This window comes from Alternaria metachromatica (assembly GCF_023757995.1).
Source record: "Alternaria metachromatica strain BMP 0045 chromosome Unknown scaffold_12, whole genome shotgun sequence".
Taxonomy (NCBI): Eukaryota; Fungi; Ascomycota; class Dothideomycetes; order Pleosporales; family Pleosporaceae; genus Alternaria; species Alternaria metachromatica.
In genome coordinates this window covers 148,082-172,599 of record NW_026055503.1, presented here as the reverse complement: position 1 = coordinate 172,599, position 24,518 = coordinate 148,082, and the positions used below count along the sequence as shown (strand labels likewise).

At 52.8% G+C, this 24,518-nt stretch overlaps 11 protein-coding genes across 11 annotated transcripts; 4 read left to right on the top strand and 7 right to left on the bottom strand.

The window, feature by feature from the left end:
• Positions 1 to 1,948: 1,948 nt before the first annotated feature.
• On the bottom strand, positions 1,949 to 3,121 carry J4E83_005826 (uncharacterized protein; the record flags this gene model as incomplete). The annotated part of the gene is made up of 3 exons (XM_049332742.1): positions 1,949 to 2,379; positions 2,427 to 2,732; positions 2,785 to 3,121. 3 exons carry the CDS (start codon positions 3,119 to 3,121, stop codon positions 1,949 to 1,951), a joined length of 1,074 nt encoding a protein of 357 aa, XP_049187984.1.
• A 2,185-nt stretch (positions 3,122 to 5,306) lies between these two features.
• J4E83_005825 (uncharacterized protein) lies at positions 5,307 to 6,329 on the top strand (the record flags this gene model as incomplete). Its single annotated transcript, XM_049332741.1, has 1 exon — positions 5,307 to 6,329. The coding sequence occupies one exon, from the start codon at positions 5,307 to 5,309 to the stop codon at positions 6,327 to 6,329; it is 1,023 nt and encodes a 340-aa protein (XP_049187983.1).
• A 447-nt stretch (positions 6,330 to 6,776) lies between these two features.
• Positions 6,777 to 8,026, top strand: J4E83_005824 (uncharacterized protein; the record flags this gene model as incomplete). Its single annotated transcript, XM_049332740.1, has 5 exons — positions 6,777 to 7,315; positions 7,369 to 7,511; positions 7,569 to 7,739; positions 7,804 to 7,820; positions 7,868 to 8,026. 5 exons carry the CDS (start codon positions 6,777 to 6,779, stop codon positions 8,024 to 8,026), a joined length of 1,029 nt encoding a protein of 342 aa, XP_049187982.1.
• Positions 8,027 to 8,361: 335 nt separating this feature from the next.
• J4E83_005823 (uncharacterized protein) lies at positions 8,362 to 9,112 on the bottom strand (the record flags this gene model as incomplete). Its single annotated transcript, XM_049332739.1, has 2 exons — positions 8,362 to 8,832; positions 8,885 to 9,112. 2 exons carry the CDS (start codon positions 9,110 to 9,112, stop codon positions 8,362 to 8,364), a joined length of 699 nt encoding a protein of 232 aa, XP_049187981.1.
• A 329-nt stretch (positions 9,113 to 9,441) lies between these two features.
• Positions 9,442 to 10,332, top strand: J4E83_005822 (uncharacterized protein; the record flags this gene model as incomplete). The annotated part of the gene is made up of 1 exon (XM_049332738.1): positions 9,442 to 10,332. One exon carries the CDS (start codon positions 9,442 to 9,444, stop codon positions 10,330 to 10,332), a length of 891 nt encoding a protein of 296 aa, XP_049187980.1.
• Positions 10,333 to 12,098: 1,766 nt separating this feature from the next.
• J4E83_005821 (uncharacterized protein) lies at positions 12,099 to 13,864 on the bottom strand (the record flags this gene model as incomplete). The annotated part of the gene is made up of 5 exons (XM_049332737.1): positions 12,099 to 12,782; positions 12,832 to 13,138; positions 13,188 to 13,379; positions 13,436 to 13,612; positions 13,677 to 13,864. The coding sequence occupies 5 exons, from the start codon at positions 13,862 to 13,864 to the stop codon at positions 12,099 to 12,101; spliced, it is 1,548 nt and encodes a 515-aa protein (XP_049187979.1).
• Positions 13,865 to 16,106: 2,242 nt separating this feature from the next.
• On the bottom strand, positions 16,107 to 16,982 carry J4E83_005820 (uncharacterized protein; the record flags this gene model as incomplete). Its single annotated transcript, XM_049332736.1, has 1 exon — positions 16,107 to 16,982. The coding sequence occupies one exon, from the start codon at positions 16,980 to 16,982 to the stop codon at positions 16,107 to 16,109; it is 876 nt and encodes a 291-aa protein (XP_049187978.1).
• A 927-nt stretch (positions 16,983 to 17,909) lies between these two features.
• Positions 17,910 to 19,235, bottom strand: J4E83_005819 (uncharacterized protein; the record flags this gene model as incomplete). Its single annotated transcript, XM_049332735.1, has 1 exon — positions 17,910 to 19,235. One exon carries the CDS (start codon positions 19,233 to 19,235, stop codon positions 17,910 to 17,912), a length of 1,326 nt encoding a protein of 441 aa, XP_049187977.1.
• Positions 19,236 to 20,045: 810 nt separating this feature from the next.
• J4E83_005818 (uncharacterized protein) lies at positions 20,046 to 20,604 on the bottom strand (the record flags this gene model as incomplete). The annotated part of the gene is made up of 2 exons (XM_049332734.1): positions 20,046 to 20,365; positions 20,415 to 20,604. The coding sequence occupies 2 exons, from the start codon at positions 20,602 to 20,604 to the stop codon at positions 20,046 to 20,048; spliced, it is 510 nt and encodes a 169-aa protein (XP_049187976.1).
• A 977-nt stretch (positions 20,605 to 21,581) lies between these two features.
• Positions 21,582 to 22,149, bottom strand: J4E83_005817 (uncharacterized protein; the record flags this gene model as incomplete). The annotated part of the gene is made up of 2 exons (XM_049332733.1): positions 21,582 to 21,868; positions 21,921 to 22,149. The coding sequence occupies 2 exons, from the start codon at positions 22,147 to 22,149 to the stop codon at positions 21,582 to 21,584; spliced, it is 516 nt and encodes a 171-aa protein (XP_049187975.1).
• A 534-nt stretch (positions 22,150 to 22,683) lies between these two features.
• J4E83_005816 (uncharacterized protein) lies at positions 22,684 to 23,723 on the top strand (the record flags this gene model as incomplete). The annotated part of the gene is made up of 3 exons (XM_049332732.1): positions 22,684 to 22,701; positions 22,766 to 23,179; positions 23,235 to 23,723. The coding sequence occupies 3 exons, from the start codon at positions 22,684 to 22,686 to the stop codon at positions 23,721 to 23,723; spliced, it is 921 nt and encodes a 306-aa protein (XP_049187974.1).
• Positions 23,724 to 24,518: the final 795 nt, after the last annotated feature.

The window sequence follows — 24,518 nt, the reverse complement described above, 5'->3', positions numbered from 1 at the left end:
CTAGATGCGCAAAGAAATCTTTTGCAAATAGATGAGCTTGGCGCTCGATGTCTCCATAAACATCGTCACTCTCCTCTCCGAAATTGCAGCAGTCGTGACCCCACCTTTCCCGAAGTTGAAGGGTGCGTAGCTTGGTCAATTTGCAGATGGGTGACTGTATATATGTTAGAGATGGAACGTGAAATCAGATACTGTACAGTCTTACCAAGTCTGGATCGAACCCGCCTTTATAATTCAACATTATACCTGAGCTAAGATTGAACGCGAGTTGTTCCAAGTTTGGACATGCTAGAGATATCTCTTCCCAAAATGGTGGTTCGCTGTCATCTAAGCGCCCTCTAGTGTCCCACATGTGTATCGAGAGAACAACAAGCTGCTGTCCAACAATCGCCAGAATTTGCTTGAAGGACTCCAACGTGAAATCTATCCACCCCCTATCACTCCACTGCAAACACAGACTTTTCAATTCAGGACAGCGGCTAATCAACTCTTCGACGGCGTCATCGTCCTCTTCGTAGGGAGTATCATCATCCGGGTCTTCCACCTCGTCGTCGTCGACTAGCTCCAGTCCTAGATGTTTCAACGATAAGTCCTGGTCGCCAAGCTCATGTACCAAATTGGAGATGAACCTTTGGCTGCAGGAACATGCCCAAAGAGTCAAATGTGTGAGCTGAGGAAACGATATAATCTTGCTGAGTCCGTATGTATCGATGCCGAGAGGGATTCCGGATATTGAAAGTTGGCGAAGCTTCTCTAGGCGCCCATACGATTCGTCTAGAGACGAAAAGGCTTCGGCGAGTCTTCGGCTAAGATCGTGTGAATACCTATCAAACTTGGTTCCAAGGTACAGTCTCTCCAGATCCTTATACTTGCCGATGTCCTCCAGGGAGTCCAGAAAGTTCTCTTCCTCCAATTCCGACCAGGTTTCTTCTGGATGGGGGAGCCAGAGGTCCGCAGTTCGCACACAGTCGAGCTTTTCTAATAGAGATAGGTCCTCGACTCTTAGATGTACGTGTGTTAATGTCCCCATTTGTTTAAGGAAGAATTCGCGGGCTATACTCGCAGGCAACGGTAGGGCCGAGAGGAACCTATCACGATTCAGTAAAGTTCTGACATGACAGTCCGCGAGGTCATGACGAGAATGCATGTGCGGCATTCCGAAGATCGAGGACGCACCGGAAAGATTGTAGGCGGTCCGGAGGGAAATACGCTAGTATTGCTTCTATCGCGCCACTTTGAGCAGATGTCAACCTGTCTTCACGGTCGAAGCGTCGATGGGGCTTGGTCTGGAACTCGGGAGCTTCTGCCGGGGGAAGGCTGTCCATCAACGTCAAGCTCCTTGTAGCGTCAAGATGCGCTTGGGCACCTGCGGCCATGCAATTCTCGAAGCGTGCTACTTCCGATGGATCGAGTACGTTTATGGTGACCTTCCGATACAGTCGAGGCCTGGCGAGGTCGCATAGCGCTTTCGAGGTCAGGCATAGGGCCTGGAGGTGCGAAGGCAAGTAGATCTGCTGAACTTAGCACATCGGCCATTGGGAGGCGTCTCAGGGTCTCTGCGCCTACATAATCCAATATCAGAAGATATACATCTGCTGGCAGCACCGGGAGGGTCGACATGGTCGCATGCGTTTGCTGAGCAGGTGGAGTGGAGGAACGACGCGTGGGCGCGTCCAACGCCGCGGGCGGGGCGGCGCGTGCTAGGCTCTTGGCACTCAGGTACCCCCTGAGAACGGCTTGTAGGTTGCCGGCTTACCCAGGTACTTCCGCCCATTACATTTATTATGCCGTCGCATTTCATGCACTCCCAGACTTCGTACAAGGCATTGCAGCTTGATTCTTAGGAGCTAAGCTATGTACAATATTGCTCGGTGTCGAGAGTCATCAGGATCAGCCACGCATGTGACACGGCCCACGACACTCCGCTGTCTTTTCTACCCAGGGCAATTTACTCCTCGGAGAGAACGTCCTTCTTCTCCTTCGGGGGCCTCATTCCACAGTACAAGCAAGTATCGGGGTATCCTGTCCATGGGCTTCCTTTGACCGGTACACCACCATCTGCCGTCCACATGTTTACGGGTTGAGGATTCTGTCTCGCGCGGGGATTGACGCCGACATCGATGGTAGCGTAGAGCCCATCTTCGATAGTCTTGCCAATGAGCGAAATCTTCATCACTGGGTCGTCGCCACCCTGCTTCGCCATGTTGAAGAGTGCATCAACTGCGTTGGTGGTGATGGCTTGCTTGTTCGTGTTGTAAGGAGAAGTCTTCTCAACTTGGCCTAGGAAGTTCTGCTCGATATAAAACTGCCCGACGTGCGAGATCGTGCCGCCTTGAATGGTATTGTTGGGAAGGAGCTTAGCACCATGGTGGATGATGGCTAGGGTTGTCAGTAAGGCGTTGGTAAAAGACAGGAGTGAAGCGTACTGTGGAGATGGTTCGTGCGGCCGACGTAGTGTCCTGGGATAACGGTAATGAAGGTAGCGGTACCATTGGCGCCGGTGGGTTGCACGCCGCGAAGAGCATTGGTCGCGATAGCGGTAGCAGAACCGTCACCGTTGCCCTTCGCCTGAACACCCGTGTAGACACCAGTGGCGTTACTTCCCCACATCTCAACGTAGGCATCGGTGACAGGCTTGCAAGATGAAGTGTCGATGATGTTGACGTCCAAGTGGGTGATGGCACCCTTCTCTCCGGTCAAAAGGTCCTGACGAACGAGCTCACCGGTGACCCCTATGAATATGTGAGCCAACCTGTCTCAAGAGATGCAACCTTCTCCACTTACAGTATGGACCCTCAGTGGATTCAGGGTCAAGCGTGCATGCTGCCTCGGCACCGTAGCTTTCCTCGACTTCAGCGACGTCACGACGGACGAGCTCGTGTTCTTTCGCGAAACCAGCTGCAACCCGAAGCTCGTGGAGCCTTGCCTCACGCCTCTGATGCTGCTCCCGGACCCACCCGGTCTCGACGAGATCCCTTTTACACGCCTGAACACTTCGACGGTTGGGATGATCCAAATGAGCCTGCCTCCTCAAGATCTCCTTGTTGGTGTTGCCACCAGGATGCGCGACAACACCGGTAGCCAAGAGAATGGCAGCGAGGGCTTGTGTGAGCTGAACCATGATGTCTGCAAATGCTCTGTGGACGTGAGGAGGCTCAAGGTGATCTCAAGATGCCATGTAGTCGGCCTTCTTATACTTTCCGGTTGCTACGCCTTGGTGCGGTATTCCTGCAGGTGCTAATGACATCCTTCTGGATCTACACATCTGTGCTGTCGCTGTTCTCGTCACCGAGCAGTCTAAACTGCGTTCCCTGTTGTGTGCTACTCTCCACAGATTGTCTAGGATGAGGTCCATAATCAACATGGCTGTGATAGGCAGCGGCAATTGCTCGCTTCGGTACACGCGCCGCAGCTAGATTAGCGTTCATCTAGTGCCCGATCTTGGCGGCGGAGTGCATGCGGCATGGTAGTCTTGGTACGACTCTCCAGGACGACGTGTGGCTAATGTCGACCAGTCGTATATTAACCGGAAGTGCTGCGCGTGGTGATCGGTAGTTGAATGCGGTGTGATGCGTCCGCGTAATGATGCGAATCTGGATCTATACGTCTAAAAATGCACAAGCGAGCATCCCCAAGCTTGTACAGGTAAATACCTTCTGGTTCGAGGTTGGTGGGACGCTGCATCTGAAGACAGATACAAACTCGTTGAATCTACTTAGCCAGTCTCGGTTAAGCGAGGGGAGGGCGGTTGGATTTTACTGGGGCTTACACATGTATAGTCGGGCGGCCAAGACACCATCTGGATATACTTTTGCATTGATGAAAACCGGCAGGCTCGTAAGGTGGAGCAAATGGCATGACCCGTATTTCTCAGCACCAACAATGTCTTCGAACGGGTCGGGCCTATGGAGCCGAGTGTGCGTGTCTCATGTGCCTGGATGGATGCAGATCCTGGCAGCTGCCATATGTGACATGGGACTGGAGATGTCACGTAGCTGGGAGCAGCGCTCTGTACATGGCTCGATCTTCTACCCACGTTCACCGCGGAATGATTTCCACTTGTCGTAAAGCCGGTGACATGCTTCTTACCGGGCTCTAGCAGTCGAGACCGTGAGACCGACTCCTCTTACTCCTCGGAGCACTCGGTCAAGAACAGCCACTCGGTTCCGAGAGGTGGACTGTCCTTGCGGTGTCTTCGGACGATACTCTCCCCCTCTTCGACGACATTCATTCATTCCTGAGCGCTCAAATTAGCACCTATATTGCCGGAGTTTCCGTAAGGTGAGTATGGTGAGCAGACCGCGCATCGTCAGCACCCCCGTCACAGGCTGTGGATATCCGGCAGCCCAAGCGGCGATATATGACCAGCAGGAGCGTACTTGAGGCGAGTACGCGCGGTTGAGGTAGCAGTATCGGCAGCCTTGATAAGGCGCAGGTTTGGAAGGTGAGCGGTTTTCGCATAATAGAGAGCTCGGAATGCAGACGTGCTATGGTCATTGCGGGGTGCGTAAGACTTGGTCGTTAGGTATGCTGCCGCAGCCAGCATAAGGCAACCAAAGAAGACAACAACGCGACACTACTCTGCAAGAGACATTAGCAGTACAGGAACTTCCTTGCCAGGTCCTCTATCTGTGCGTACAGCCGCTCTTGCGCGCCGGCAGAAAGTGCCTAGGCATGGCTCACCCTGCAATGGGTTTCAAGGTATCGCTGCAAAGAAGGAGCGGCCTGCGACTCCTGAACGGAAAACACAGACCTGCCGCTCTTAGAGTTGTGGCAGCAGGTATAGCAATGTGACATAAGCTTCGCGATTTTCTGGAGGCTGGAGCTTCGCAGTCCGGAATGTTCTCCATGAGCTAAGAACTGCGCTAGTCGCAATCCAGGTCTGTGCAAGCGACCTCGACAGCCTGGAGCCGTGCCTTCCGCGCTCCTGGCCGAAACACGATCCTCGACAGCTGAAACCCACAACGCCAGGACAGCCCCGACACCAGCGTCTTGACGATGTTTGGTAGTCCTTTTCGTGTGCTCACCGTGACGCGATTAGCCCAGCGCCACACCTCCGTTGCACATTGAGCGAATGGTAATGCTCATCAGCTCCGTGCCCCTGGCGGCACTCCTTATAGTATCAGCATCGCATGCCTGCGAAGTTAACTACAGTGGCGAAACGGGTTGGCGTCTGAGGGTGATGAAGAAACGACGAAACATTGCAATGCTTTTGCAAAATCAATATAGGCGTTCATGCTCGCTAGCACTAACTTTCTTTACTTGACCGTCGTCATTCCAGCTTTCTCACGCACGCATACAGCAAGATGACCACTTTTCTCAACTCCCCAACCACTCCCCGACCCGCACACACCTTCTACTATGACGACAGCGCATCTCGAAGCCACAAGGCAAACCTGTCTGGCGCAACTATGCTGGACTTGTTGAGTGGCCCCGAAGGATCCATCGCCGCAGCCTATGAGTCCTCGAGCGTGCATCAGCGTTCTTCCAGGTCGAGACGGCCATCCCAAACCTCGATTACCAAATCTCAATTGCGCCAGACGAACCGCACTCTAATCGAAATCATCCACAATGTTCAAGCCGAGCTAGCGACACAGAGAGAGGCAATGCTTGACATGCAAACACGGATCCTTCAGCTTGAAAGTGCCTCGCAAATATACAACCAGGACCTTGGCCCGCGTCATACGATCGCCGGCCACCGCAAGCGGTCTCAAATCAGAAGCGCAGAGGGCGCTGCTCGCGAAACGCAGGGACGTTGGGACGTATACCAGAAAGATGTAGACATGCTTGGCCCTCCTCTTATCGCGAACGAGTTCTGGAAGTCACCTAGCCGTTTTTCTGGCTTCAACTTCAATTTCGATCTACTTGAGACGATACCGAAGTCTCTACATCCCCCTCCTCCAGGTGTGGATGATGTTCCGAGTCTTTCACCAGATGAGCAGCCAGAAACATATACGCCGGGGCTTCGCCGGATTCCCGCCAGAATTACCCGGATCAAGACATCCGATCCCACTACGATGTATCATGATGCGGTGAGCGACATCAAAGAACACGTCGTGGAGTTCGACAAAATCAATGCCCCCATGCCTGTCAAGCTCCAGACACCGCCACGAAGTTCACGGAGCAAGTTGACATCGATGTACAGCCGGGATGATGAAATTACGGCATTGCCCCGGATTCCCTTCCAGCCGGCACCAAGCACACATAACTCACATCGCAGCTTGATGGGTATCAAAAGCTTGCTATTGTACAGGACATCATCGAGGAGTCAGAAATCTGACTACCCTCCATCGGATCATCGACGTTCAGGCTCTTCTTTACGCTGTTGAGTACAGGTTGGCATCGCAGCGCAAAAGTGACGTTTGTATTGGTAGCAAGAGAACCGAAGAGAAAGGAACTATGAATTAGAGTCGAAAGGGAATGGTTCGCGATAGACGTGTACGTGTTATGAGGAATCTATTACGCTGTGTTACCATCGCCGTTAGTCTGGACCACAGCTTCCAACGCTTTCTTACAAGTTAAGTGCGCCATTCCGAAATATAGTTCAGAGAAATGCATACAACATGTCACCCGAATGGGCTCTTTCATCATGATTGTGAAGTGACAAATGCATGACCTCGTGGACGAGGCGAATAGCGTGAACATGCCTCGGAGTTAAGGCGGCTTGGCATTTCTCGCGCTTTCCACCACGCAAAACGTCATTACCCGTTACATATATCATCGCGCCGCCCTCCACCTTTCCACCGACAACGACATCGCAAAGGCACACACACATCATGGCGTCCCTCTTACGGAGACCCTTCGCCATTACGGCAACATTGCGACAAGCATCGCCGAAAGCACCGCAAACCCTCGCGATCCGCGCATTCCACAACACGCCACTGAAGCAGCAGTCGCACTTCTTCCGCCCCGCAAAGCCCACGGTATCGACATCGCACAATGTTTCCAAGTTCCAGCAAGCGTTCCGACGCGGATACCAGCAGGCTGCATACAACCCGGTGGCGCAGGGCGACTTGCGACAGCGCATGCTGTATGGAGCCGGCATCTTCGGTGCCACCCTTTTAGGCATCAACTTTATCTTCAACCGCGAGACCCGCGAGGACGGTGGCATGCCGCCATTCGAGCGCGAATACCTCAACGACACCTTCATGCACACTGGCCTCGGTATTGGAATGATCGGCATTGCTGCCCGCGCGCTGCACATGAACGGCTGGAGCTTCAGGCTCATGAGCGCAAACCCATGGCTGGTACTTGGAGTTGGCCTGGTTGGAAGCATTGGCACAATGTATGGCACGATGGCTACCTCGCCGTCTAAGTAAGTGTGGAATGGATATTGCTTCGAAGAGTAGATATGCTAACCCGACGCAGCTACGTCCAAAAGTACGCCCTCTGGACTGCCTTCAACGGTACCCAAGCCCTCCTCCTATCTCCCCTCTTCTTCATGCACCCTGCCATCCTCGCCCGCGCCGGTCTCTACACTGCTGGAATGATGGGTTCAATCGCTTTCGTTGGTAAGTTTTGGCCCGTACGAAGTACATGTAAGACACACACTGACTTTGTATCTTCAGGTGCAACCGCGAAGACAGACAAGTACCTCTACCTGGGTGCACCGCTTTTGGGCGGCGTGGCCATTGTCGCGCTCTCTGGTCTCGCTCCACTCGTCATTCCCGCCACCGCTGCCCGCACACTTATGTTCACCGAGAACATCTGGCTATACGGTGGACTTGCCGTATTTGGAGGTGAGTTCTGACTGTACGAAGTGCATATGAGACATATACTGACTTCGTACCTCTACCTCTGCAGGCTTTACATTGGCAAGTGTTAACTGTACGACATGCACGTGAAAAAAATACTGACTTCTCTGCAGTACGACGTACAAAAAGTATTGAACCACGCCCGCCAGGCTGAACGTGGCTTGATACCGAAAGATCCTGTAAACGAGTCTATATCACTGGAACTGGACTTCATCAACATTTTCGTCCGCATGGTTCAAATTCTCGGAATGAGCCAGAACAGGAGGAAATAGACAAATCTTGAGGCTATTTCACGAGGATTATCGCATGTTGGATTCGGGGATTCGCTGGTCCTTCTTGCCCGTTAAATATGTTGAGTCTTTATTACAACTGCACACTACTCCTCTCTTTGGTCGGAGCCACTTTTACATACCAAAAATGAGCAAAAATAATCGAAAACAATCATATCGTGCCCTTCTCCCTTCTCTTGCCCATCGCATGGCTTTGTGCATATTAAGAAACAACATCGTGATATCTATTAGCTAGATTGAGAATACTCAGGAATTTATGCGTTTAGATCGCTACGATGGCACTCGAATCACGGGCTCGTACCTCACTTCTTGGCCATCTACGCCTTCCACTCCGCGAAGAGCGTCTTGCCGCCCGACATTCCCAGCGATTTGGTGAACTCGTGAGCATTGGCAGCGCCTCCCTTGGACCGCAGCGGGAGTGCGCGAGGAGGCTTAAGTGTGTCCTTGTGTTCAGGCACCACAGCTCCAATCTCAGCCTTCTCATTTTCCTCTGCAACTTCCTCCTCCTGCGCTTTCTCCTTGCCTTTGTCTTTCTCCTCCACCTCATTTCTCTCCAGATCAGTCATACCAAGAAGAGGCTTCATAGGCTTCTCCTCATTCTCCTCCTCATCTTCGTCCTCGTCTTCGTCCTCGCTCTTCTCCTCATCTTCGTCTGTATGTGCCGTCCCAGCTCTCTCCGCATCAGTCATACCAGTAGGAGAATCGATGAGCTTTTCTTCAACTTCATCTAGCTCCTCGCGAACTAAGGCTAGCATCTCTAGCAAGCCTGTGTCGTTTTGGTATCTTGCCTTCACTTACGTTTTAGCGTGAATCTCGAACACTCTCTACACACTGACATACCTGAAACAATGTTCTCTCGTACATGTCCTCCGCGAACAAACGCCAATATTCTGCCTCCTCCCAATTGTCCTCGGCGCAGGCAATTAGGAGAGAGTTCTCGATGATCCAGTACGATGATATGTAGAAGGCCTGGAGGTTCTTTTTCGCTTGCGCGATGCAAATTTCCGGGTCGACAGCGAAGAGGTCGCTCGCGGCCTGGTATGCCTCTTCGCTCGTCTTCTCCGGCATCGTGAGACTCGTAAAGTGCGTCAGTCGTGGCTGAAAGGGTCAGAGAATGCGGGGTGTGGTGAAGGTGAGAGAATATCGCGGACAAACCATCGAAATTCGCGCCAATCCCCAGCAAACGCGCGACGGGTGCCTGCTGCGCACAAACCTTTGCTCTAGATAGACAAAATTCATGAAAATCTCTGCCAGTAGGAAATTTATCTGTAATATTTGGGAGCGCCTTGCGCCCGGCCGACCTGCAGCCTATGCGATCTCCATCACGGCCCATCCGTCTCCTCTGCGTAAGATTTTGTTCAAAGCTGTTCTCATTATGTATACTGACGACAAACAGCATGGAATCTCGCTCGCTGAGAAGCCGGCGACCCCCCAAGGTGAGTGCACCACCCACGACCCAAGCGGGTGGCCATCTAGAGTCCAACTCCCAACCACTCGATGATGACAGTGACGTATACATTCAGAGCCTCTACGACGACAGTGATGAAGATATCCAACAATTCAACGATGAAAGCGATGAGTCTTTCCTTCCTGCTGGCAAGCCAACACGCAAGCCAGCCCGCAAGCCAATCCGCAAGCGTGCTACCCGGAAGGACAAGGGCTCGACAGCCACGAACGACCAGCCACAACAGGAAGATGGCGATGATTACGAAGCTGTTTCTCGCGCTACGACCAGCCGCCCCAACAAATGTGTCGCCCGTAAGAATAACAATCCTGGAAAGACGAAGCGGCGGATGTTCCACAATCGACGCATCGGTCAGACGAAAGCTTCCAATGACAGCACGAAAGACAAACAGTCTGGCGACGTCGTCGCAGAGGAATTAAGCCTCTTATCTACTCCAGAGACTCGCAACATCAACGCCTTGCTCCATGCTCTCAATGAGCCTCCAGGGTTGAAGGTCAAGACAGAGGTGCGGCCGACCGAGCTCACGATTACACACAATGGCGTCACACCACTTGGCGAGCTTCCGAACGCACCAGACCGAGACTATAAGGCCCTGATCAAGCTTAAGGATGTCACTGTCACGTTCGACCCTCAAGGCGACCAGTCACGTACCTTGCTACCCTACAACAAGACCAAGGCTACAAGCATCATGGCATTTATAGATGCATGGATCAAGGTCATCCCAACTTGGGAAGTTAGACTATGGAATGATGCGCGCCAGCCAAGTGAAGAAGAACGGGAGTACCTGTACATGTTCCCGGAGATAGTCCATCCATATCCGTAATTAGATTCGATAGATCTCGAACGAGAACTTCAAACTGTTCCTTGTCTTTGATGACCCACTTGATCGTATCAGAGATGGAGAATTTGCTCTTGCTACCGCCGCGTGGGATGTAATACGGAAGGTCAGATTGATCAGGCTGAGATGTCGGGTACCGGGTCCGCAAATCCAGTGACTGATCTTGTATACTTGACGACAATCGATTGCTAACAGCCGTGGAGTGTTCAATCACTTCCTGTGCGCCAGCTTGCCTCAATCCGTAGCGTTTCTGTAGCTTGTGGCCATCTTGCAGAAGCTGACGAATGCAAGCAAGACCGTGGTGCATAACACACGCGATGATGGGATCATCTAGTCGTGTGTCGTAGTCGTTATTGTTGTAAAGCTTCAAACGATTTGCCCATTGTAACAACAAAGTTTTCTGAAAGTCGAGTCTTGTGGCAAGTAGAATATAGTCTTTGTCCATAGATTTTGCGGCACCTATCTGTGACAAAAGCGTGACACAGTCTTCGAAAACCCCGACGAGAGCGAGCGCACCGATAGCGAGGCCCGCGGCTTCCATTGTCGTCGCTCGTCGGGTTCAGATAGCGGAAAGACGATTCGTTGCAAGACGTGCGAACCAAAGTTTGTGCGCTCAGCCAAAACCGCGGCTTGGTGATTGTGCTCAGAGGTTAAGCGCCAGCGTCGCGTCTTATCTACAGTGCCCCGTTCAGGCTGTGCAGCCTGTATCGAGGGGTAAGCATGCATAGCCTCACGACTTTACTTAGGTGTGTGTGCCAGCGAAGCGGCCTCAGCTCACTGGTTATGTCGTGATGTGTTGCGACACCACCGACGCCACTTTCCGCAAAGTCAACAATGCACGTCTACCTTGCAGAAAAGGCATGCTTCAAGCATGCCGACAAGTAGGTGGCTGCGTCTCGCCAGCCTCTGCGCCATCATTCTCGTGCACCGGAAATCAGGCTCAGCTGTAGTGAACGCGTAAGTGACAGCCGGCGCCTCACAGGCGAGTAACTTTGGGAGAAAGGCGTCTTTGTGAAGGTTTCTTAAATTTCGTAGAGGGGCATCTGAACAGCTGGGCCTTCAACCTTCCGTCAATGATCTCATGTGTGGCGGCTAGTGCAGCCGCATTGGATCTAGCGTCACGTCGCACAACATGTGGCTGAAGCCAGATCCACCAGCCACCTCGCCCTGCCAACGTGGGTCACCCATTAGCATCACATCAGTATTGAAAAATCTCATCAGGAAGCAGACACATTCCACTGGAAAAACAACATCTCGACCCCCACCACCGTGCCACTCTACCCGTAAACTTGGCGGGCTTCGGTATACCTTGTCAGGCAAACGCCGCGATCGGACCATTGCTACTCCGACATGACTCGGGACCAAACAAGGCCTCCGGCACTGTATCCACCCAATTACAGTAGTCAGATCTGGGCGATCTTGGTACTGACCACGTGCGGGAGGGAAGAGTGCATGAGGCTCTGCCCCGTTCTACGGTGGAGCATGCGCAGGGCGAATGTGGAGAGTGTGAAGCACATGACGTGAAATGCGCGAGAGGAATTATGCGTCGTTAGTAATAGTAATTGAGCATGACACACATCATCCAGAAAGCACGACGAAGCGAAGGGATCATTGTTGTACATGTTCTTATTCATTCATCGTATCTCATGATCATATGGACCTGTTTGGTATCATCGTTATGGGTATCAGCCAGCGGCTCAACCGCTTGATCGTGCTCTGCACTGCAGGCAAGATCTGGTGGAAGAGCTTGCTCAGGCCTTCTCGTTATGGTTGGAGCCGTCAACGACCTCAACTGCCTTGACACCGTCCTTCTCGCTGTGCATGCTGCCAGTCTCAATATCCTTGACGGGCTCAATGTTGGCACCGATAGGACCAGCCTCCTCGAAGTGACGACCCTTCTTCTCAGGGCCAAGAGCAGTAGTGACAGCAATACCGAGAGCGATGATTGCAGTCGCAACAGCCATGACTGGTCCGTAAGCGGGAGACTGCTCGCCCTTTGCAGTGCTGATCATAGTGGCCTCGGCGACGGCGTTGACGATCTGAGCAGAGGGCGAGGAAATCATGTTTCCGAGCTGGTAGGTGATACCGACGAAAGAGGATCGGAAAGCAGGTGGTGATAGCTCGCTCAAGTGGATGGGAATGACACCCCAAGCACCCTGGACGAAGAACTGGATCATGAAGCCAGATGCGGATAGACCACGCTCAGTGGTGGGGAGGACCCAGGCGGGGATAAGGCAAGCGGAGATCAAGGCAGCGCAGACGATCATGCGGCGACGACCGAACCATTGCGAAGTGTATCCAAGAATGGTACCACCTACACAGGCACCGGTCTTCATCAGGATGGAAGCACGGGTAGCACCTGCGGGGCTGAGATGCTTCTGCTCCTTCATGAAAGTAGTGTAGCTGTCTTGGCTCGTGTGGGAGTAGTAGTTGAACTGAAAGATGTTAGCGGCAGTTCATCAACTTAGAAGCGGCTTGTCATACCCAAGTCATGAGAATGATGCAGTAGACACACATCTTCCACTCCTTGCGAAGCATCTGCTTTGTCTCGGCCCAGAAGGCACCGGGCGCCTTCTTGTGTCCAGCCTTCTTTGCCTCTAGGAACTGCTTCGATTCAGGGAAGCATACGCGGATGAGACCGACAGCGATCGAGAAACCGGCGCCGACCCAGAAGACGGTCTTCCAGGTGTTGGTCGCACCACCGACACCCAAGTTGGCGCAAGCTGCGAGCACATAACCAAATGAGTAACCTTGCTGTAAGATACCACTCATGAGACCACGGGCGTTGACCCTGCGAATGTCAGTACGGGACTTTCATGTAATTAATCAGATGTGCTTACGGGCAGTTCTCAAGCGCCATGGAGATGGCGTTTCCGTAAACACCTCCCATGAAGAGACCGAAGAGACTCCGTACAGCCAAGAATTGCTGGAAAGTTCCAGCGTAGATGGTAGCAACCTGGAGAAGACCCAGGATGATCATGTTAAGAACCATGGGCCACTTTCGACCGAACTTGTCGCCGGCCACGCCGAACCTTAGTATGCAGTCAGTATGTGTCTCACATACAGTTCGTACATGGGTATTACTAACATAGCTGCGCCAACGGAGCGGAGAAGCAGTGTCAGGGTGATGGCCGTCGAGATAGCAGTGTTTGAGGTGTCGTAGTAGTCGGCAAGCTTGGTAGTCTGAATTGACAGCGCGTGGAAGTCAAAGGCATCGGCAGTCCATGCGAGGAATCCGACAAGGAAGTACAGCCAATCCTTCAATCTGCAGATGTAGAGGTACGAAGTCAGTATATGTCTCACATGCACTTCGTACAGTCAGAACTTACCCGAGTTGAGCGAACAGGCTGATAGGATTCTTGAGAGGCTCTGGCTTTTGCCACTCGCAGTGCTCCTCGCCGTAGTCATTGCGAACGACTACACGTTGGTCCCAAGTGAAGAGATCCTTGAGACTCTGTTTGGCGGTGGGGATGATGCCCTTCGCCAATGGGTCTGCTGGGCGGTTGGTGCTCGCCATGGTGCTGATGGTAACTTGAAATGAGCTTGGAGGCAATGAGAAGGTAAGAAGACTGCCCTGTAGATGTAGGCGCAAGTCCGATCGCACTGCTGATTTCAAGATCGAGCGCGGGGGAGCTCAATATATACCCGCAGTCATCTTGGCTGACCAGAACGCCTCGTAACGATACTATCAACGCCCATGTCAGTCAGCCGCTGTGTCTTGATGCGAGCCAAGTTCTGCCAAGTCCGTCCGTGCAGTTGCTGTAATACGATTTGCAGTGAATGTAACCATCTCCGGTCCGCCAAGAGCGCTATTTTGCACTAAGCCTTCCGGTGGGCCAAGCTAGCGCTTGTGCGCAAGTGACAAAACAGAACATGTCCCGGGGTCGGATCGGACGTATCAGTGCGTTCTCTCAGAGCGGAGGAAAGAAGTGGGTGTGACGATCCTACGACGCCGTTGACATCTTCCCCATGGGGTCGCCCTTTCGATTTCCCGCAAACGTGGTAACTTTCCGACTACAGATTGCGCGACCACACCACAACGACTTCATTGATATGCGTAGTAGCACCGAAAACCGTTCTGTGCTTGTGTCTGACCAAGCTCCGTAAGCGCTGGCGAAGCTTCCTCGCGAGACTTGCTCGCAAAGAAGCTTCGAGCCAGTGAAGCAGCCACAAAACTTGGCGACTGACCCCGCAGCGAAGAGCTGTGCCGCCGCGGCTGCCGAAGCTTTTCTCGCCTCGTTGTAAGCCAAGATGGAGAACGGCACATACGACGGCCAAGATGCTTCGTCGTCAGCCGAGCGCCCTTGAGTGGGCTTCTTTCAACACCCATCCTTTGTTCATAGAGGCCCGTGGCAACGTCCCAACACCGCGCCTTCAGCTATTGTTAGTGATCGGACAATACGCATCCGGTCAAACTGTTGGTCTGGACTGCTTCTGGTGTTTTGTGCGGACTAAGCACTGGCGCAAGGCCCGGTGGTGCGGCTTGCGGTCCCTGGGTGGTTGGATGTTTCGCGCACGCGGCAGAGTGAACAGCAAGCGCGCACGAGACGTGAAGCGTGAGCGGGGACAATGCGGTCTTGGCGGTAGAGGTGTGCTGGCTAACATGACCTGACCTCAACCTTGCTGGTGCGCGAAAAGACCAAATATGGTTCGGTAGATGCTCAGGATTGGGTGGATGAAGGAGAGATGTGGGGATGACGGCGGAGGCGATAACGTTTGGACGGGGGAAGGCCCCCCGTGTCCTCGCTAAATCCTTCACACCAAGACTCCGAGTTCAAACGCCGAAACGACTACAATTACTCGTGTGTATTCTTGGACGTGGTAACAATTGCATAATATCGTATCCACAGTTGTGGCCTGAGGAAGGGCATGCGCCCACGGAGGCCACATTTCTTCACGGCTTCCGGTTCGAGCCCCGAGACTCTGGCTATACGCGCCGAAATTGTGCCTGATTAAATCCTTCGCAATAGTAGAATTCGGGATGAACTACCACTATCTAGCCGAAGATTTGCGTAGCTCGAACGGATGCAAGCCACAACCCCATCTTCACCGGAAGACCTACAATGGTTAACCTTCTCAAGAGATAAGGGTCTGTCTAATTTTGAAACGGATGGATTGACTTGCGCTCTAGCTAGATCACCCACTTGCGCATGCATCATGCATTCTACTCTTCCAACTTGGCACAGATCTAGGCACAGCGGGATATGGGGAGGCGAAAATACCGAACACGGTCCTGGCAGCGACACCAATCACACGCCGTGCGAATCCACCCGGTAGCTTCTGGCCCTGCATAAATGCGGCTCTTAGTTCGGATGTGGCAACTGCTTTTGACCGCGGCCGCAAATCCATGCGTCTACGCGGGATGTAGATCGTTCGACTTCCTCGAGTGATCCGGAAACACTTCTTCTGGGCGATATCAAGTCGACTTGATGGAGCAAGACAAGCGTTGGCATAGTCGTAGCGAACATTCAGATGCACTAGTTGAAGGCGTTGAGCACAGTATGATGAGTATATGATCGCTATTCGGTGCCGTATTCCGACAGAAACGTGGTAGTCACTGCCATCACGCCGATCGCGGTCACGACAGGATGAGACTCTCCGATATCCATTCCCTCATCAGGGAAAAGAGGTATCGCTCCCTCGCTACAACGTCACGACAGGTCACTGAAAAACAAGTCCGTTAGTCGGAATACCAAGGCTTGATACCAAGACTCACGAGGTACCTCGTTGATCATTTTTCACGCTGCTAAAGCAAATGCCTACCCTTTATGCCCTCTTGCCTTCAGTTTCTTCGCCACCCGGCCAGCCTTCAGCGTCTTACCACGCTTCGCATTCTGCCTTGCTTGTGTCCTAGTTGCAACGGCGCGCTCCCCTGGGTTGGCTACGATGTTCTGCAGACTACTGCCGCCGAGCAAGGAGTCGCACCTTGTCTTGGAAACAGTGAGCAGTTCTATGATCCTATTCATCCGGTGTTGGAACGTCCAGCTTCGTGTTCGCCCTGCTGATTCCCAGAAATTATCGTCGAAAGAATGCAGTGCCGATGGCCCAACCCGGTGCAAGCGCTCTACAAGATTCTCAATATTCCAGCAAAGGATGAGTTTATCTAGAAAGAGGTAGTAGTTACTTGGCCCTTTCACGGGATCAGTCCAACGCTTCTTGAAGTCTTTGCCTTTGTTGCCTTGGGTATTCTTGACGTTGTTGACGGCATCGAGAAGGTTTTGGACCCACTGCTGGCGGTGCGCATCTGACGTTGGAAGAGTGTCGTCGTTGATGGGTGGGCTCCAATCAGGTGACGGCATGGCAGCCATGGCCTCATCAAGAGAAGCATACATATCGGACGGGTGAGCGGGGTGTGCGTAGCTCTGTGGGCCTTGGTGAGTAGTAGGTGATGCAATAACACGAGGTTGGTCAAAATGTTGAGCAGAGTACTGGGGTACGAATACTGGGTTGACAGCTGGTGTATCCTGACCGTAGCCAATCTGTTGACCCATGTTGCCGTAGTTGACGTAGTTATTGCCGTAGGTTCTTGACATAATGGGAGACGAATACAGTCTTGCGTCCGGGAGAAGCCACGGAACACTCGGAGCATCCCATGCGTCCTGCTCCTGCTCTTGTTGTGAATTCGGAGGTACCATCTTCGGATCTGTGTGCCTGACTGTTATACTGTCCTAAACTGGGGTTGAGTTGTGTCTCGGCGATGTATGCTGATAGTCTAAACCTGAAATAGAAGGCGCAATTTACCATAAGAGGCAGGTGGTGTGAATGCACCTGTGCACCTTGCCAGGCGAAAGAATGATCGCGTGAACGCCAGGGGCAAGCAGCGCAACATCGTGAAACACCAGCACCCCCGAGCGGTGAATGGAACGCATTGATCTGTTCTTCTCAAATGAAGCAAGCACGCGAGACGTCAAGACGATACGGGCCAGCATTGATGCCCATGAGACTGTTCATCGTAAGACGTAACGCGTCGCGTCGCAACGCGATGCAGTGCGCGCGGAACCAGAGTAGGCTGGGAATTCCAGTTCGAGATTTGGTGTTTCTTCTCCGAAGTCTCCAGACAGCAGCGAGCGCGAAGATGATCGTCGCTTTGTGAGACTTCGCCAGTTTGCAGTAACGTGGATCAGAGGGAAGCCACGTACGGAAGACGCGGGCGTGCAATTCGGAGCACGTACCAGTCCTGGCTAAAAAGTGACGTCACGCGCCGATGATCCGGCCACCAGGGCAGAGATGTTGCTCACCATCACAACCACAACATCGAAGCCCACGAAAGTCGCATTATTCAATGAAAAAGCACCCGTTTGATTGCAAATTATCATCCACGAAATAGCCACAGTGGTCAGTACACGCGTGCTCTAGGGTCGCTTTAGAAGGTGCAAAGCACATCTAGGCAAAAGACGAACAAGTCTGCGAGACGATAAAAGGTTCATGTAATTTACTACCAATCCATGAAAGTGCCAAAATTTTGAGAGAAGCACCAGTACAACGGTCCGCCTCAGCTAAACTTGGAACAGAAGAGGACGCAATCTAGCGAGGAAGGACGGAAATCGTCACTACTACCCATTTTAATCCTCATTCTCATCGTCATCATGCCCCATTTCCCCAGCCTCCGTCTCCTTACCCGCAACAAGATCATCCTGTCTGTTCCGATTGTGGTGATAGTTACTCCTCGTCTGTCTAATAAGCAACGGCGCCGTAGCAACCACCATCTCCAGCCCCTCAAACTTGAGCAGATTTCCACACCTAGCCTTGCTGATGCGCATCAGCTCACACACCTTGTCAATGCGCGCACTGAATGTGTAATCGCGGTACTTGTACACGTTCTCCAACTTGCCTTGGTCGTAGACGTTGAGAGAGATGGGGCCATGGGTGTGCAGGTTAATGGCGATGGCGAGGAGGGCATGACAGACTGTGGTGATCATAGCTGGCGTGGAGGGGGAGGTACCGGACGAGAGGTTAGCCCAACGAAGGTCGAAATTGGCAACAGTGGCGCTGTCGATGCATTGGGTGATGTCGGTGAAGGCGTCGTACAGCCGACGAATGTAGAATCTGCGGGCCGCTTCGTCTTGGGGAAAGCTGCTGTCGTTTGCCAGGGGATGATAGTTGTGGTGAATGACGCGGGTGGCCGCAGCTTGTTGTGCTTCATCGAGGTTGGCAAAATGCATGCTTTGGGGGAGAGCGGCGGCAATTGCGCGTGGTACCTGAGTGGGCGCCTTTGAGAAAGCAGGAATTGCTACTTGTGGCGTTGTTGGAAGTGTGAAATCTGGACGCCACGATTGATCTTGCATTGGCTCGGGGGTCGGCACTGTTGGTCGCAATGCCATAGAGTGACGTCCGGCTACTTGTTGTTGCGATGTATCAATCATGGCTTGGCTTTGTAGTTGTAACTGTTCTTGCATCCACGGTACTCTTGCTTGAGTGTATGGCGGATAAATATGTTGTGGTGTTGTCAGTAATGTCTGCGGCTCATTGAGCAAACCTTGAGATATTTGTGCATGCTGGCGAGTTCTCGCAAGAGCGACCATGGCGGCCGCACGAGCATCTTGCAGACTCGTATCATTCAACCCTATTGGTGTATAGCGTATCTCGTTATACGGATTTCGTTCTTCGTGCCACTGTGGCAGCTGATGGTACTGGCTGTCGCTCCGCGCCGGGGAGAGGGGAACATCAATTTGCCAGGACTCAAGGTCCATATTGTCCATGGTGAACTCACCAAGATCGGCTTCTTCCGCCTTGATGGCGGCGAGAACCTCGGGATGAATGGCGCCAATGACTTTGTTGAACAGATCATCAATGGTCTCTGCGTTCTGGCAGTTGTTTTCTCCAACGGCGTCTTTCGCTTGTTCGTTGGCCAGCGTAGCGAACCGCGGATCTTGATCTCCTTCAGACATAGCTGGTTGTGGTTGCGGGTTCATCGTAATTGTGACGATAGTGTGTTACTGTAGTTCGGAAAGAGCTGGTTCTGATGAAAGCTTGGGACTCGGTTGCGTACGCCTTGAGACGGAGTCGTACTGAGTGACGTTACTTCAGACGCCAGGAAGGAGAAACTCATGTGTTTACTGGTGAGCTGACATTGTGAAGCACTTCTGTGAGGGTAGTGGAACATTGTGGTGGAATAATTGCCTGACAAGGGCACCATCGAGGTGAGTTTCCTCGCAACTGGATATTTCGCTGGGTAAATGGGTGGAACTGGCGCTCTCGTTAATCTAATGCCATCGCATTACAAAGTGAGGCGCGAGTGGCAGATTGAGAACGAGGGGGGTTGTATATTGGTATATTTGTATATAGTGGGACGTGTAGTAATAAAAGAAACGCAGAAGTGCGATCATGAGATAGAAATGAATGTAATAGACGCAAGCATCCCGTATACGTATCGAACCATGGTGATACTAGAATTGTCCCCGGCTTGATCCCAACTTTGAAACGTTTGCGGTCAATCGGCCTGGTAACTGCGAGACAAGCGTGCAATCCAGGGACAGGCGGCAAAGAGATCCCCGGAGTGGTCCGCAAGAAGGGGCGTAGAGCTCTCATGAGAGGTGTCGAAGTAAGTGGCGCTTTCAATGTCCTGAAATTTGGAGGTTCCAGATGGTCACAAACGGAGAAAGGCAAACCATTTCGAACAGCACTCACAAGCGCTCTGCGTCCCTCCTTGCGGACCACTCTGGTGTTCTCTCTGTAACCTATCACGGGAATGACATGGTCTAAGCAAGAGTGGCGGCCGCAAGTCCAGTGGTGATGTGCTGGACAGTGGACGACCCAGAGAGTAGAGGGTGATCAAAGAACCCCATGTGCTCGAGAGCATTGCGAACAGCGGCGAAAGATGCATCTCGTGCGTCTACGTGTATCGCTCCCACAATGGCTTCGAAGGTGTTCGCCACCATGTCCTTAGATGGGCTGCTCATGCCCCGGTTCATGATGATGAGCTTGTCCAGTCCAAGGCTGAACCCACGTTCAGCAAACTTCTCATTGCTGACGAGATCGTTGCGCATCTGGGTCCAAGCTGCGAGGCTGTAACGCTCACCTGGTATAATCAGTATCGAGCTATGGTGAGCGCTGTAGTTTGGAAATACCCTTGTGATCGCGCGCTTCGTACCACATAGTAGCTAGCACAGCATCGATGACAGCGTCTCCGACCAACTCGAGGTCTCTGTTCTTGTGGAAGAGATAGATTGTTCCCTCGACGCGAAGAGGACAATTCGGTTCCTTCATCTGCAAGGCTTCTGCACATAGCAGCTTGTTCTGTAAGTGATACCCAGTCATGGTCTGGACTTGCAGGATGCGGCTGTCCATGTCGGTCATATTTGCGGGATCTCTTCGGTTTCTCGGCTAGACTTTGGTGATAGACAGTATAGCTTTGTGGGTATTTCCTACAGTCAACGACAGATGCATGGCTTTTATTCATCTTTTGGATGTCTCTGCCTAGCGATCGATCCATTGCAGACTTCACCGGTGACTGCGCCACACTAGATTGTTTCGTGTAACCACACCGTAGTAGATGTGTCACTGGCAAAGGAGCAAGGCTGACAGCCCCTCGGTTCAAGAAGCTGTGCCATGGACTGCATATGCATCGATCGATTGGCCGTGAACCGCTGTCAGAAGCGTTCGGAAGCTGCATCATGTAAGATAGGACGTGCTGGACAAGACAAATGAATCAATGTCAATTGAATTTCCCTGCAACAAAAGGAGCGTGGTCTGTCATTAAAACAAGGAGCGATGTAATGAAGGGCAATTCTTCTGGCAGTGGAGTGCCCTTAACCCTGCACCCCATATGACGATCAGAAGTGCGACGTTGAGATCAGCACCTCGAGGGGTTGTCTACGAAGGACCAGGCTGCATACTTCCGGTGAGCTTCCGCAAGGCTTCCAGGCAACTGCCTAAGTGCCCGGAGGAGGAGTGCCGTTCTGCTGCATGCATTAGAAACCATATGAAGAAGACACGTTGATAATGGCGCAGTGGAATCCGAGAGCGCAGGCTGGTAGACCCAAGCGGGTGCGGCGCAGCTGTGGCTGAGATTTGATGGTCGAGACATCCCCAAATTATCGAAGCGACAAAGAGGCGTCCCAGAAACGTCTTTTCCTTGCGTTCCAGTCTCCTCACTGGGGCGCAAACGCAGTGAGAAGCAGAATGAGACGCCAACTATTCGTTAAGAGAATTTGGGGTTGCCTTGTCTAGCAGATCCCAGAGGCAGCTGTGCCGGGATCTAGAAGTTTGCACATCAGTCAACATAGCATCGCTATTCATAACGGGAAGAGGAGGATTTGAGACGTTACCGTGAGGAGCTCATGGTCGAAGAAACCGAGAGATTGCATGACGCGCTGGACGGCCGCATCTCCACCATCCTGATAAACCGCACCAATAACAGCTTCAAAGGTCGTGGCCGCCATTTTTGGAGACACGACAGGCTTGCTGTCAGCCGTAATGACGCATTGATCGAGGCCAACCTGGTATGCCCGGCGTGCCAGCGCATCGTTGCTCAACGATTCGTTGCGCATTTGCGTCCATTGCGCCTGAGAAAGCACTTGGCCTGATGTCTTCAGTACCCCGCAGCACATGTGCTGAAGGAAAACGTTTCTTACCTCTCGGATTGCGAGCATCAAACCAGACACTGCACAGCACCTTGGCGAGCACTGCATCGCCCAAGACAGACAACCTTTTGTTGTTGTTCAGGCCAAGAAAGGCACCGTTGCGTATCAGCGCAATCTGCGGAGCAGCCATTTGGACAGCCTCGACAGCAATGCGCCTGTCAGAGAAGATATACCCGATTGATTCCTCAACTTCGCGCGCCTTCGTTTCGGTGTGAATCATTGTGGGATTTGGGAACTGATATGTTGATGGGTCGAGATAGGACGAAAAAGAGGTTGCAGCAACTGTGGTGTGCTTCGCGTGATGATGCAGCTTATCCGGGTTTTCTTGGGCTACAGGCTCTGCGAGAGACTGCTGTTGTAGCGCACAGAAATAGCAGGTTGCCATCAATATCAGCTCGAGAATTAGCCATACAGCTTTCGATAAGATGTCCAGACCGGCATGGCCAACGCCGTGAGAACGCCTTTGCCTGCGCAATGATCGCATCCAGACCCCGGCGTGCCGACAGCCGTTCCTGATGAGCGACGGCGCTACGCCAAACCTCTAGCTTCTTCCCAGCTAGCACCACCCTACGTCATTCCAAAAACGCATGAAAACAGGCATCATGGGGTTCCCGCCAAGCGGGATTAAACGTTAAGAGACTGGGCATGCCAGTCAGTCGACACATTCAGTACTTTTGCTATCCGAATAAGCGGTTCGCGGACGTAACACCGAGACGGATCTACCGGAAAGACCAACCACAAGGGTCTAGTCACTATGGCAGAAGAGATGGTGGTGCGCGGCCCTGCAGACGTCCTCTCAAGCGTGCGACCTGCTGATTTGCTTTCTCGATAAACAGGAGCTCGGATTCGAGGGTCTTGACAAGTTCACCGACAAGTACTTTGACAGAACCTACGATCGTCTTCCGGCATTTCCCAAAACAGGAAAGAAGAAACGCAAGCTACAAGCGCAGCAAAACCAATTCCAGCAAAACGCACAAGGCCCGCCTGTTCAAAACGCACAGCAGTCGTCCTACCCGGCTCAGAACGTTTCGCGAAATCCTGATAAGGAGTACACTTCGCCTCGCTCTGTACCGAAGAGTGTAGACGGCTACAACTCGGACCCAGAGATGTATGCGCCAGACTACAGGCAAGACCGTTATGGCCCGGACGATCGGTACTACGAGACGGAACAGAACGACCACAGGGCGCCGGGACCAGGGTTCAAAGTCCCGCGCGGTCGCGACGGACCGAGTGACACCCGCGACATGCAGGTAGCAGTGCGCTCTACTGTGAACAGTATGCGAGACTTAAACTAACTAACAACAGCCATACCCACAGCAAAGTCAGCCTGACTACGGTCAACAACGCGGATACGGGGGCGCCGGCGGCAGACCAGGTACCCAACGTAGAGGCTCATCGTGGTCTCCGCCGCGCTCTGAGCGACAAGGCCGACGAGAAACGCGACGCCGTCGGTCTAATTCGCGCTCTCGGTCTCGCGACGACATGAAGAGCCGTCTGATTGCGACTGTTGGTGGCGCATTAGTGGGCGGCATAGCAGGCAACCAAGCGACTAAAGGCAAGAAGTACGACACTGTCGCAACGATTGCTGGAGCCATCATAGGCGGTGTTGGTGCAAAAGAAGCCGCGGGCCATTGGGACGAACGCAAAAGGAAGAAGGAGCAGCAAAGGAACGGTGATTGGGAGGAGGACTACGATGACAACAAACGCAGGAATGATCGCAGGAGAGACGACCGATACGACCGTGACGATAGGTACGATGACAGATATGAGCGCGATGACCGGAGGAGATACTAGACATGCTTCAGGATGGTGGGCCCGGGCTGACAAGGTATCCGGGACTTTGGGGCTGGCGCCAGGCGTGCGCGACATTTCTTAGGGGCGAAATTTTCAGCTCCGGTATGGAGTTATGGATGGGGCAACCTGGAACACGATACCTTTGTACGATTTGACGAAAAATGGATGACATGCAGGAGCAGTAAACGTTTGCTGCGGGAATGACGTGCGACGTGCGAGCCATGTCTGCGACGTGATCTGATGCGAAGGGGAGGGGCCACGCGACGGTGGAAGTTCACAGGAGGCGCCAGGGGGCCGACTGTCGGTGCGGTGGTGGGCTGCCGTTCGTAATAATAGCCGACACACGAGGCACATCTCTGTGCTTTTTTGCCGATAAAGAAATTCCAGAAGGCTTCTGGAGGGTGTGGAGAAGTTTTGAAGCGGATGCGGACGTAGCAGACACACTGTGTAGAAATTTCCAAGTTTGATAGCCATGATAAGAGGCAAGGTTGAGCTCGGTGTTATAGCTAAGGCTGGCATGCGGTTTCGAGAAGCCTAGTAGAAGGTTAGGCTGATCCACCGCGTTGCGGGACCAAGCCTCGTCCCGCAATCTATCCATCATCTCTCCGAGCAGCACGCTTCAGTCACAAGAAATTATACACTACACAGCAGCCAGCACGCACCGACCCACTGCAGGTTCCCGAGCTGCCCTGACCCAAGCTTTCCGCCCGCCCAGCTGCAGCATTGCTCAGTCATTGTGCTACCCACCCGCTGCGCTTCGTCTGCATCCCGCTCCTTCGCCGAGCAATCATCTCG